Source organism: Buteo buteo, chromosome 16, assembly GCF_964188355.1.
Source record: "Buteo buteo chromosome 16, bButBut1.hap1.1, whole genome shotgun sequence".
NCBI lineage: Eukaryota > Metazoa > Chordata > Aves > Accipitriformes > Accipitridae > Buteo > Buteo buteo.
In genome coordinates this window covers 22,762,343-22,775,957 of record NC_134186.1, presented here as the reverse complement: position 1 = coordinate 22,775,957, position 13,615 = coordinate 22,762,343, and the positions used below count along the sequence as shown (strand labels likewise).

Here is a 13,615-nt window from a genome sequence, read left to right as displayed (position 1 = left end):
GCGGGGGCTGCGCGGGTACCGGTGGGGGGGGGGGGGGGACGGGACACCCTCCGCCGGCTGCCCTGCGTGCTGGGAGCGGGGCTCCATTTTTACCTCCGGGTATTTCCTCGAGTTTTTTGGTGTTTTGGTTTTTGCTTTTTTTTTCCCCGCGGCACTAGCAACTTTTTCTCCCCCAAACTCCCCGTCTTGTGATTAACTTCTTTTTTGGTCTTTAGATCTTCCCCTTTTTCACTGTACTGTGACACACGCTGTCTACCTCGCCTCACTGCTTTAAAAAGTAAGAACAGGAGGGGGTGAGAACTGTTAAACAAAGCCTACAGAAAGCGAACAATGGCCTCCATTCTGCTCCTCTACCCAAACCCCGAGTGCAGAAACCCAGGCTCCTTAACCGGCCGCGCAGCTTCCCAACTCAACGGACCAACAACCCTCCAACTTACAAAGAGCAGAGAAACAAGCCCCTTCTCCCTTCATTAGTGCCTGCCTTGACCCAGCGCCTGGACAGTCCCCAGCGCCTTTTTTTTCTCTTCCCCCCCCCCGCCCCCGCTCCCTCCCTCCCTCCTTCCCCTGCTCCCTCTCTCCTCCTCTCGCCACCTTCCCTCCCTCCTTCCCTCTCTCCCCCCCCCCCCCGGGCCACTTATTTATTTATTTATGCGTCCCCATGTATTTATTTGAAATCGTCGCGGGTGAAAATGGAAAAGTAATTTCTCGTTATAAATATCTGGCGGTAATTGTGTTACTGGTGCGAGTTGTTAGGGGTTGTAAAAAGATACAACAGCTCAGTGGGGTGCTCAATTGGGGAGGGACAATTACAATAAAGAGCCCATTCAAGGGGGTTGCTAAAAAAAAGGAGGTAAAATAATGAAATAGTCGCAGCCTTCATTTTCTTTCCCTTTTTTTTCGCCTAAAAATACTCATTCTCTTTCTTTTGCGCCTATAATGAATATTAATTTTACTCTTCCTGCATATGATGGAGAATTCAAAGAGGCACGTTTCCCCATTCAGGACTGGCCACGGTATAATTTATTAAGTAGCTTTTAGTAATCTTAAATCCATAAAAATAAACATCAAACAAGTACTTTCTCGCAGCATGAAGACTTTAACTGGTAAATATTTACTGCTCTTTGGAGAGCTACCTGATTAGCAGCAGAGCAAGCTACACTGTACTACTTCAATGGAGACGTGGCGATATCTCCTTCAGCTGAACTGAACGTGAAGCCATCCCTTTAATACACCAAACACGTCTGCATAGACACACACCGAAGGGGAAACCCACTTCTTCAGACACAATCTCCTCACATATTTCACGCGCAACTCATAAACGTGGGGCCTACGGGGTTAAGGAAAGCCATCCAGAAAGGCACCATTAAACTTCCAGCCCTCAGCTCTGCCAGCACGGACCTCAGAAATGACAATGAGTGGATTTAAAAGACGGGGGGGGGGGGGGGGGGCGAGAGGGGGGAAAAAAAAAAAGCCACAAACCAAACCCAAACCAAACCCCAAACACGGCCGAAAGCGTTTTACAAGAGAGGGCGAGGGTACCAAGTGCTTCAGCAAGGTAAGAGGAGGTGCGGGGCAAGGGAGCTGCGGTTCTGCTCTGCAACTCTCTAACGCCTCCAGCAACCGGCCCCGCATCCCCCCGGCGGACCCGCACCCCGCAGCAACGCGATCGCAAAACCGCCCTTCTCCTGCCGCAGCCCGAAGTCGCTGCTCCCCCGCGGACACCCGCGTCCCGGCCGGCGGGACCCGGCCAGCTCCCCGGCGAGGAAGGCAACGCGAGTCGCCGTCTCCTCATAGGCAGGGCCTAATCTGCGAGTTGGTTTTTAATCTCGAAATCCTGCTACGATCGGATGGCGGAGAGCATTCCCCCCCCCCTCCTCTCCCGGTGAAACCGTAATTGGACGTTAAGATGACAAAGTTTCGCGTTCTCGGGGCAAATGAGAAAAAGATAAAAACGAATCGGTTTGCGATTAGGCGTTGGTAAAGGTCAGCAGCTATAAAGATTTATTGTCAAGGGCCACTTTTATTATTTTATGTCCCTAAGATGGAGAAGCAGCAGTCACTTTTCTTCTCTAGGACGTTGTTGTCGTTTTCCAAAACAGCCTCTGCCAGGTACATTTAACCGTTCGAGAAAGTTTGTTTTTAAACTTTCCAGAAATTATTCCTGCTCTGCGCCTCCATGTAACACCTCCGTGCAAAGCGTTACAAGGTTAAATTCAAATCCAGATTTTTTTTTTTCCAATTGCACTTGCGAGGGGAAAAAGAATCAAGTTTATTGTTGCCCTTCCCAGGAGCAATTTTTTTTTTTTTTCCCATGGCGAAGAGTTTGCAACTTCTTAAAAAAAAAAAAGAAAAAAGGGCTTTGCTATAGTGGGGGATCGCAGGACGGGGGGATCAAAGGGGTGATTGCGTGGCTCTTGCAGAAATAAGTGAGATTAGTTTGTTTTGGTTTTGTTTTGGGGTTTTTTTCCAAGAGAAAAAAAAAATATTTTCACGGCATACCAATTTAAAAAGGCAGCAAAAAAATCCCCCACACCCGGAGCACGGCGTGCCCCGGTGCCGAGGCGGGACGGGGCGGTGCGGGGGCGCCCGGCGGGGCCCGCGGTGCGCGGTGCGGGCAGCTCCGCGCCCCCGGCGCTTCTCCCGCGCCGGAGCTGGGAAAGTTGCCGGCACTAGGGACAAGTTGGGAAGATCCCCGGGTGGCTGATTAAAGCTGACAGCCCTTCAGCTCCGCTCAGCTCCCCGCCTGTACCGCGCCTGGGAGCTGACTTGGCCTAGGATGCGATTTTTTTTTTTTTTCCTTCTCCCCCCCACCCCCCCCGCAACTCTCGCGGCCGCTCGCTCCCTCTTTTCCCCCCACGATCACGGGTGATCCTTCCCTAAGCGAGACCGCGGGAACACAAAGCAGAAGCCGCGGACGGGGCCGCCCCCGGGGCAACGAGGCGCCGCTTCCCTCCCTCCCACGCGGCGTGGCGTGGGGCCGGAGCCCGGGCCGGGTCGGGGCCGTGCTTGTCGCCGCGGGCGGCCGCCCGGGTCTGCGGGAACGGCCCCGACCCGGGCCGGGCTCCGGCCCCGCCGCCCCTCCGAGCCGGGGTACCGGCAGCATCGGCGACACAGACACCGGCGCTCGTGGTCTCTCTGCCCGGCAAAGGCTGCGTGGGAATTAACTGCTGCTGGTGTTGGCATTGGTTTCCGAGTCAGATGCTTTAGCTTTTCCAGAGGACACGGGCTTATGTGAAAGGCAGAAAGTTTGTGAGCTCCTGGGCTGGAAAGTTCCCTGGGAAGCTCTCCGGAATGCAAATGGGAATATGAGAGAGAGAGAGAAAGAGAGCGAGCGAGAGAGAGGAGGAGAGAGCGAGAGCCCTGCCTAAATATTAAAATGCAAGGAGGGAGAAGTTGGGAGAAGAAATGAGCAGACTCACCTTTATGAGGCATCCTGTCTTGTTGTCAAAGCTCCTGTCAATAGTTTAAGAGCGCACTGATTTGAAATGATGGTGCTTTAAAAAGAGTTGCCAGCAAAATAGTTTTTCTCCACTGAAGCTGCTGGTTGTGTGATCTTGAATTCCTGGGAAGGAGACAGAGATTGACAATAAAATGGGCTGTCAGTGACTGGAGAGCGAGAGATAAAAGAGTGTGTGAGTGAAGTGGGGAGAGAGAGACAGAGCACACCTATGCTGATTGGTGATGGTTCAAGTGTATTAATGTATGTGTGCCTTGGTCTCTGCCTCGCCTCCACTGCTCTTCACTGGCCCATTAGCAAAGCCTGACCTCTGTCATCATCTTCCAGCAAAACACTTCCTCCCTGCGCCTTAACCAGAGCGGGAAATGCGGCCGAGCCGGGGCTGGCTTTTCAAACCCACTAATCACTCCGCAACATGCAAATGCTCCCCTCGCTCCCACACAAAATATTGCTTTATGCAAAGCAACGCCAGCGCCTCCCCGAAGCCGATTGGCCGCCCGACGCCCGGCACGGCTCAATTGGCCCAGCCGTTTGAATATGAATGCGCTGGGCCCGGCTTCCCCTCTCCTCGCTCCCCATCCGCGCCCGCCGCCCGGCCCCGGGAGCCGGCAGCCGGGCCCCGGGCTCCGCCGCCGCTGCCACCGCCGGGCCCCGCCGCCTCCGAGCCGGGCCTTCCCCCCGCGCCGCCTGCGAGCCGGGCCCCGGGGACCGGCGCGTTTTCAGGTCGGGCTGGGGGAGGGGGGGCAGGCGGGAGGGGGGGCGGCGGAGGAGGGGGGGGGGGGGAAGGTCAATTTGCATTTAAACAGTTCGCTCCAGTCCGACAATGGAGATAAGGGGAAAATAACATTCAAATGGTAAAGACATAAATATTTGGGAGACAGGGGCTTTGTCAGCGGTGAATCGCCCGGAGCTCCCCGAGGCCGGCAGCCCCCCCCCTCCTTCCCCGCTCCCGGCGCCGGGGAGCGGGAGGCTCTGCCCGGCCGGGAGAGAACAGAGCAAATACACCATTTACTTTGTGTATTGAGGGCTCTTGTGAAAGGCCCTGAAGAGTCCTTTACCAAACACTCACAAACTTCTCCCACGTGCCATTTGTTGACTAAGGGCTGCCGGGCTGGTTTGTGCCTTTTTTTTTTTTTTTTTTTAAGACACCACGGAGGAGCTTGGAGGGGAGGGGGGGTCCGGTGGGCAGCGGCCGGGCTCTGGGCAATGCAGCTGCTTTGTGCCCGGTCGCTGAAGGGGCTTCCCCCCCCCCCCGCCTTTTGCAAAGGGAGCCCCTTCACTGGCTGCCAGAAACTCAAGGGGGAAAGTAAGTAAATGACTTTGCTGCTCTGACCACACACCACAAGTACATTTGTTGAATGCCGGACTATTAAGACACACCTCAGTAAACCCTAAAGCAACCCCTCAGCGCATGCATTTAAGGTTACACTGGGAGCACCAGTCCGAGCTCAGGGTGTCCCAATCGGTTATGGCGAGTGGTCCGGGGGGGGGAGGGGACGAGAGGGGGGGTCTGCACAGGGAAGGGAAAAGAAAAAAAAAAAAAAGCCTTGGGGGAAAGAAAGGGAAGAAGAAGAGACAGGAAAAAGAAATTCCAAGAGCCACCGCGGTAAGTGGAGAGTATGAACGCGCAAAGCATAAAATGAAGTCGTAGCCGCATACACTTGACTTCTCTTGACATGTGAAAAGTGCTAAAAGTCAAAGCTCATCAATAAAGTATCTTGAAATTGAATAAGAGCCCTGACAACCATTGCATTCTTAAATAAAGTACAATGAGGAGACAAACGACTCTGCCAAGGAGTTTGCATGTGAGTGAAAGGGCGCCTCAATGGGAGCGGGATAATGGGCTGCCCGGCCGTCATGCACTGTCATCCCCGGTCCCGCCGAGAAGCTGCCACAGCTCCCTAATAGCACAAAATGGGCTCTTAAGAGACTGCTGCCTGCCCCTCCGCCGCTCGCTTGCCTTCCTTCCCTTCCCTTCCTTCCCTTCCCTTCCTTCCCTTCCCTTCCTTCCCTTCCCTTCTTTCCCTCCCCTTCTTTCCCTCCCCTTCCCCTGCCCCGACGCCGGGGTGCCGCGATGGCCACCCCCGCTCGGCTCCCGGAGGGGAGGCCCCGGGAGGCAGGGGGCTGAGGCGGGCAGCCTCTCCCCGGCCCTGCCTGGAAGCCGGGAACGGGCCCAAGCAAAGTCTTTCCGCGGAGACTACGGGGAAGGGAGAGCCGCCGCCGGGCCGGCCCCGGGACCCGGCCGGCCCCACCTGCAGCGGCGAGGGGCCGGGGGGGCCGCTCCCCGCTCCCCTCTCCCCGGCGAGGCTCTTTGCCGCCTCGTCCAGGCCTAAGGCAACCTGCGGGGTTGGTTTTATTTCCCCCCCCCTCCTCCGAGTCATGCATATTTATAGAAACGGAGCCGAGTATCGCGATGGACATACGGGAGCGTTTGGGTGTGATGGGATCTCCCCTGAAGGTAAGGCAGAGCAGGAGCGGGGGAGCCCGGCCGCGGGGCTGCGGGGCACCCCCGGGAGGGGGGGGCTCTGCCAAAACTAGGGGCTCGGGCAGGACTCCCCCCTCCCCCGGCAGCCCCCTCTCCCCCGCGCTCGCCTCCTCTCCTCCTCCCCCAAACTTTCCAAAGTACCGGCTGCCACCGAGCGAACCTGCCCGCGGCCCGAGCATCGTTTCGGTGGGGGCGCCGAGGGGACCTTTCAGAGCCACAAAAGCCAACGAGGGCCAAACCCGAGTACGAACCGATGTCCCGCTCGTCTCGCCCTCCAGGGTGAGTCCTGGCGAACCGTCCCGCGAAGGAGCCCGCCTGCCCTCCTCCTCCTCTCCTAGTTGCCGGTGGCCGAGGCCGGGCGTCCCGCCGCACGCATCCTGCAGGCGAGAGAAAGAGGCTGCCGGTTGGAAGCTCGCACAGATCTCGGAGGCTCCGAAGGGATTTTAAAAGCTGGGGTCTAGTCCTTTCTCTGGAGTGAAATCAGTCGTGTCCGCGGGTTTTGATTTGGTCTTTTTTTTTTTCTCTTGCCTTTTTTTGTTGTTGTTTGGGTTTTGTTTTTTTTTTCCTTTGCACTCCCTCTCTAGCGAATGAGCGAAATTTTTTGTTACTCTCGTCCACGGGGCGTTAAAGGGGGAAAAGAGCAAAACCACTTTGTCCGAAATCGCAGGCGAATATCATTTTTACAAGCTCTCAATTAGCCATCCCTTGGATTAGCACCTTCTTACGCCTCCTCGCCAGAATAAAGCAGCCGTAATCTTGTTGCTATTTTCCCCTCGGGCGCAGCGGGCTTTGTGTTCCCTCCCCCCCAAAAAAACTTTTAACGTGTGTGTGTCCCCCCCCACCCAGCCGAAAAAAAAAAAAAAAAAAAAAATACCCGGGCAGGGAGGGGAGGGAGGGGAGGGCAGGGGTGAACGCCGGTGACGTCACGGCGGGGCGGCGGAGGGGGGGGGCACCGGTGGAGCGGGAGCCCCGAGCGAAAGTTAAGAGGAAGAAAGAGGAGCGGGGCGGGCCGCCGGGGCCGCGAGTGTCTGCACGCGCGCGTGGGTGCGCGCGTGTGCGCGCAGCGGCGCGGTACCGTGCCGTGCCGTGCCGTGCCGCCCGCCCCGTCGCGTCCCGCCGGAGCCGGCTCTGTCCCGGCGCGGAGCTCCGCGGGGTCCGGCCCGGCTCCGCGCCGCCATTTTACCTCCGCCCGCGGCGGCGGCGGCTCCGGTGGGCGCCCAGGGGACTACGCGGGACCGGGCCCCGGCCCCACCGCCGCCTCCCGACCCCGGCCCGGTTACCCCTTGCCCGCCCCCCCGGAGGAGCGGGCAGCCCGCTCGGCCCCGGCCGCCGCGCCCTCCCCGACGCCCCCTCGCCCCCAGCCCCAGCGCTCCCCGGCCAGCGGTGCCCGGCCGGGGGAAGCAGGGACTTGCCGGGACCGCCGAGCCTGGATACCTCCAAAGGAAACGCTTGCTTTTCTTTTTCTTTTCCCTTTTTTTTTTTACCTAGCAGCTTTCCAGCCGCCGCTCGCCCTTCCGAGAAGGCTGCCGCCCTCCCCGCCCGGCCGGCCTGTTTCTCCTTTTCCTTCTAATTTTTCTGCGTTTGGTTTTTCTTTTCTTTTTTCTTTTTTTTTTTTTTTAGGAAAGTGATTTTTGGACTTTTAAAAATGCTCCGCTCGCCTTTTTAATTAGGCGGGAGGAGAAGCACTGCTGTGAGGTGCTCCTCGTTACCCCTTCCCAAAAGCCCTGCCCTCCTGCAAGCGCAGACCGTCCCCCCCCCTTTCCACGGGCGAGGGCTGCGCCGGCGGCACCCGCGCCCGCCCGAGGTGTGCCGTGGGACCCCGAGGTGTGCCGTGGGACCCCGAGGCCGTGGGACCCCGCGGCCCCGGCCGTGGCTCTCGGCATGGACTTAGACACCCTTTGAAGATTTCTACTTTAAAATCCGCACAGGATTATTGTAACTAGCATTTTTCTGCCTCTGGTTTTTTCTTCCTCCCCCCCTTTTTTTAAAACTATTTCAAACAAAAAAAAAAAGGGCATAATAAAAAAAGGTTTAAAAAAAAGGTAAGTAACTATTATATATGGCAAGGCTTTTTTTGTTTGTTTGGTTTTTTCCTAATTAAAATATTTTTTCACTTTTTTACACGATCTCGTGCCTGGGCTTTGATTTGTGTTAAACAGCAGCGTTTGCTTCCCTTTCGTATTTTGTTAGGTGTTGAAAGCAGAAAGTGCTGAGTTAGAGACTCCAGTATCGTCTCGTTGTATTAATATCTGGGCTGCAAACTACCTTTTTTAATACCCAGAAAAATGCTTAAAGTCCTCTTGTCCAGTTCGGTCTAAAACTGAAGAGATACACAAATCCTGACGTCTTAGACTACAATGCTTTTGCCTTCAGGACACTTAATGCCTATTTGTATATGTAGAGACAGTGTTTGAAACCTATAATGCACAGGACACTGAGTTAAGTGGAGCTTTTCTAGTTTATAAACAATCTGCAAAAAGTTTGGAATCGATTTAACCTCTTTTATGTTGGCCTTTTGCATAAGGCGCAGCTTTGTGTGGCAGGATAAAAAAAGGCTTTCTGGACTCTGCCGAAGTCGCTCTGAAACTGGAAGACGAACATACATCTTTCTGGACGAGAAAGCCTTTGATTATATATATGTGAAAAGTGTCATGCAACCGGACCCGCTCGAAAAGCCTTCAGAAAAGAAGGAGGGGGGGGGGCGGTGGAAGCTTAGCGCATCCTGACGGGCTTTTTAAATGCTATTGATTGGGACAAGCTGTTCAAAACCCCAGTAACAGTTAATCTGCCTGTTAATCAAGCCACTAAGGAGCTCAATGCGAGTTTTATTAGCAACTGGAGAACACAGGCAGCAGAAAGGATCAAAAGCCTACACCCTTGATATTTGTAAAACCAGCCTTTCCCAAAAATATATTTTCAATTACAGGGTAATTCCGAGCTTATCAGGGCTCGCTCGCAGCCCCACGCAGATGGTTCCGCAGGCGCTGCCAACGCCACGAAACCAAATGAACTGGCATCGCGCTGGCCCCGCCGAGGTGCGGGGGTTAAAAATAACGCGGTGAAGGGGGGGGGTCCCGCTCTCGCCTCTCGCCCACCTCGGGCTCTCCTGGCCTCCCGAATTAGCAGCAAACCCTAAATTTGGCGAGCCACGAGGAAGCGATACGGAAACTCCTCGGATTCACGTCAACCGTGTTATTAGGCGGAGGGGTCGAGGGCTCTCTTTCTTTTAGCTGGCATATTTGATTTATCGCGGCAACTTTGCGGGGTACGTTTGTTTCCCTCTGCCCATCCTTTCGGTGGAGCCGCTCATTTAAATCCTAAACAACAAAAAAAGTTTAAATCGCAAGGTTCGCGATTCGGAGAGCCCGAAAGTTGAATTTCCAGAAATGTAATGGCCGGAAATATTATTATATCGGCTAAAATCAACATTTGATCTTGTCATTTTTAATGCAAACCGATTGCTTTATATGTCAGCGAGATATGCATATAAAAGACTATCTGGTCAGAGGTAATTATGTCACAGCTTTTTCTCGGCATGACAGCTGGATAAACACCATCTCCAATAAACATCTCTAATTAGGGAGGAGGATCTGAGATAGATGGTGTTTGATTTATTACTGAAGGAGAATGTCCATTTACCGGTATGTTATAGTGAAGCATCAGAGGGAGCATTCCCGCTAACGCACCGTAAGGAATATTTGGAGATGCTGGCGGACAGGTAAGCGGTGTTTTAGGTTTTACGCCGTTATTTTGTTTCGCGTTATTTCGGAGGAAGAACGACCTTTCTAGGGTATCTCTCTCTCCCCCTGACGCCCTGATTGAGCAGAGGCACCTAGGGCTGCGAAGGCAAGCCGGCGTTTGGGGGCCGAAGAGGTATGGTCGCCTCTCGGCTACCGGCCCTTCCCACGCCCGAGCAAGGGCGACCGAGCCTCCGCGGCGACAGGCGACCCCCCGGCGTTACCCAGGGAAGGGCGGCTGGGACGCGGCCCCCCGACGACAGCCCTCCTCGCCGCAGTCCCGCCGCCAGCCCGTCTTTCCGCTCCCCTCCGCGGGGGCGTGCGGGCCCACCGCGCCGGACCCTCGGTACCCCGCTCCCGCCCCGTCCAGCCTGCCCGGGGTGGGGGCTGGGGCCCGAGCCGGCAGCTCCAGGGCCCGGGGGTCTGTGTGTGTGTGTTGGGGGGGGGTCCGAACCGGGCACCCCGACGGGCGCGGTAACCTGCGGCCGCCCCCGCCACCTGAGACGGGTAACGGCGAGGGAGCGGGTCATGGGGCGGGGGGAAGGGGAGGGGAGGGGGCTGCACCGCCCGCGCGGGGGGGAAGTTTGGGAAGCGGCTCGCCCCCTCCGCCCCGGGCTCCCCCCCCCCCCCCCCGCTCCGACGGGCGGGCAGCGGCCGGAGCCGCTCCCTCCCTCCCTCCCTCCTTCCCTCCCTCCCGCCCCCACCTGTTGTGCGGGGCTCCAGCCCGCTCCCCTCGCTTTTTCCCCCCGCGGGGTGTGTGGGGGGTTGCCCGGCTGCCTGGGCTCGGGGTACCCAGCCCCTCCCGTCGGGCCGGCGGTAGGGAAGCGGTCCCGGGTCGGGGGCGAAGGGCCGGGGGGGGTCCGTGCGGAGACGTTACCTGTCAGCGGGCGCGGAGGGCCCGGGCGCGGCGGATCCCGCAGCCGGGAGGAGGTACCTGAACGGCTCCGGTCGCCAATTTCCACGCAAGAACCTGCCACCCAGTTTAAATGTCAATGACAGCAAAAAGAGGGGTGCTGCCTTTGCACTAACTTTCCCTTAATATCCACGCCAGCGCCTCCCCCATTGGCTGGGCCGCCCCGGTGACGTCACGGCGGACAGTAGTTAGCTAATGAGACATTTTAGGCGACACGAGCGCGGACGGCGCGAGCCTGGACACCGCCCGCCCCGACGGCGGGCACGGCACGGCACGGCACGGCCCGGTACGGCCCCGTTCCGGGGCTGGGCCGCGGGTCGGGGGTCCCTGCCGGGCAGCGGCGGGGGGCTGCCGCCTCCTCCTCCCGCTGCCTGCCGGCTAAACGGGGGGCTGCGGCCCGACGGCTCGCCTCAGCCGCGGCGCTGCCCGCAAACCGACCCCGGCCTGCCAGGCCAAAGTTTTGGCTGAGGGTTGGCTTCTTCCCCTGTGAAACGCTCTCCGAGGGGTGAGGGACACACTCGTGCGTGGGTCAAAAGAAACCTCCAAAGCCCGGCTCAGCCTTTGCGGCTTCTCGGACATGCTGTGGCCGTCCCAAGCCCGCCCGCAGCTCTCCTGGGGGAGCGGGATGCTCACCCCTGCGAGACGGAGGGGGCAGGCCGCGGTACGCCCGGGACACGCGTGGGGCCACCCCGGCGACCCTCCTGCACCGTGAGAGCCCCTTGCGGGTGACCCGGGCCCGGCGGGTCCTACCCGGGCTCCCCGCTCTCGCCTCTCCCATCAGAGAGGCAGGGAGCGAGGCCGTTATTTGCACACACTTGTCAGGGTAAATAATTTATCAGTAAAGAGGGCCGCCCCCCCGCCGATAGTTTTATTGAACTGCACTTAAATGTTTCGCGAACCTGCCGCTTGCCTGGGATGAGGCGGGGGCTGCCGGACACATTAGAAATAGGCTTCGACGGGGGGGGCTGGGGAGGAGGAGGAGGGGGCTTTGCGGGGTACGGGGGTGCCGCGGGGCTGCTCGCCCGGCCCCGGCCCCTGCTCCGGTTCTGCCACCGGGCCAGGGAGCCCGGCGTGCCCGGCTGGGATCCCAGGTGACCCTTTTTTCTCCTTAAGCGGCCGGGCCGCGTAAGTCCCGCGGCGTTGGCAGGTAGCGACGGCCCCGGGGGGTCGGGGGGTGCCAGGAAGGGGTTTCGCGGCGCGTTTGGAGCCGCTGCCATTAAGGGTCTTGCGGCTCCCTGCAACCCGGCAGGGTCCTCCAGGGAAGCGTTGGAAACACCACGGCTCCCGCCTGCTTATCTGGCTGTCAATAAAAGGAGATGGCTCCTAAAGCAGGGCCAGGTGCTGCCTCCCCTGCTCTCCAGCGCGCCGCTCTCCAGAAACTGCTCAGGCGTGAAGCCAAGTCTGCTTGGCCAGGCCTCGGCGGAGGCAGGCAAACAGTCCCCTCGCCAGCGCCAGAGCGCTCTCTGTTTGCCTTTTTATCTCAAAAAAAAAAAAAAAAAAAAAAATAGAGGGAAGCGAGGCAGGAAGGTGGGGGAGCGCCGGGAGCAGAGTCCGTATTTGGCTGTGAGATGGCCGCAGAGGCAAAAAAAAAAAAAAAAAAAAAAAAAATTAAATAAATTAAAATAATTATAATAAAGGATGGGGGGGGGGGAAAGCTGGCGGGACCCCGGGAGCCGGGCCGAGCCGCCTCTCCCCGCCGGGCGCTGGCTCAGGACGTTCCGCCGCGGGTGGGGGTGAGCCCCCGGCCCGGCCCCGTCTCACCCCTCGGACGGCGGAGACCGGGGGGGGGTCCAGGCGCGGAGAGCCCGCGGCCCGGCGGGGACCGGCTGGCTCCGGCGGGGAGCGGTGCCGGGGAAACGGGGAGAAAAAGCTTTCCTCCCTCCCTTCCTCCCGGCGGCGTGTGTCCCCGTTATTTTCGTCTTCTGGCACCGTCGGGTCCGCAGCCTTCACCTGGGCCGCGGAGGAGGGAAGGCGGCTCCGCGGAGCAGCGCGGAGCGGACCCCCGCGGGCGCGGAGAGGAGCCGGGCTCGGTGCGGGCGACGCCGCGCCGGGCAGGGGATAGGAGCAGGGGCACGGCAACGTGTTACAAATTTATAAACATTATACATATTTGATTTACACTACGGTACGAAGTTGTGTTGGTTTTTTTGGTGGTGGTGGTTTTTTTTTTTTTTTTCCCGAGGATGCCCCAAACCCCCGTGTTCACATAGATTGAGCAATTCTCAACACACACTGTAATAATGAGCTTTAATTCTCTATCCAAGCAGAACTTGAGCAATAATAATAAGCACATCAGAACAATTTGTTTACTGTGGCATTGCACAGGCTGCAGGGTCCAAGACTAGCTACAATAAACGGTAAAAACCAAAGGAAACTCTCTAGAACAGGAAAAATATTGCGATAGAAACGTGGTTTTGGCTTTCAAGGAAAGAGGCACTTGACTAGCAATTTAGCTGGGATATTTTGCCCTTGTCCAAGGTATGTGGTTTTAAATTCTTTTTATTTCCCCCACACGTTTCTTTGCTTGTCTAACATTTCTCTTTTGCCCTCAGGATTGCGTTTAAACCTTGGTGCAGAAATGTAATTTTGCTCTTGTTTTGTTTTGCCTTTTTTTTTTTTTTTTTACCCTCTCGTCCTGTCGGTTCAGCCCTCTCGCAGTTTGATAGAAACTGAATAGCTCCATCTCTTCGAATAAAAAATACCTGAGTTATTCTTGAAATGGCTTTTCGTGTGTTGCCATATAAAGGTCTGAGAGCTTTCCGCCTGTTGTGGGGATGGCAGGCTGCGAGGCTTTCCTGCAACCTGGTAAACGGTTGCACCTAAACCTTCTCCTGAGCCTTCGCCAAGAGCGGGCTGAGCCGGCTGACACGGGGCACCCCGGTTTGTGAGCCCTGGCGAGCTGGGAACTTGTTGTAACAAGCGGGATTAGTGTGCGGGAGTGTGTGTTTGGGGGGGGGGTGGGTTTTAATTTAAGATGCTGCAAGAAACTTCTGTGAACTGAAGCGTCCTAAAGACAGAAATTT

General features: G+C 57.3%; 1 protein-coding gene across 2 annotated transcripts in view; it reads right to left on the bottom strand.

Moving 5' to 3' along the window:
* Nucleotides 1-3,724, bottom strand: part of PAX6 (paired box 6) — an 18,849-nt gene extending 15,125 nt beyond the window's left edge. The window contains exons 1-2 of one of the 2 annotated variants that reach the window (XM_075047077.1): nt 3,667-3,724; nt 3,420-3,562 (exon numbers count right to left, since the gene is read on the bottom strand). Coding sequence is in view for 1 of the 2 variants with exons in the window: in XM_075047078.1 (XP_074903179.1) it covers nt 3,420-3,432 (13 nt within the window). In the remaining variant the exon portion in view is untranslated. Of the gene's footprint in view, nt 1-3,419; nt 3,563-3,666 lie in introns of those variants that run through there. The other variant, XM_075047078.1, reaches the window with a different exon arrangement.
* Nucleotides 3,725-13,615: the final 9,891 nt, after the last annotated feature.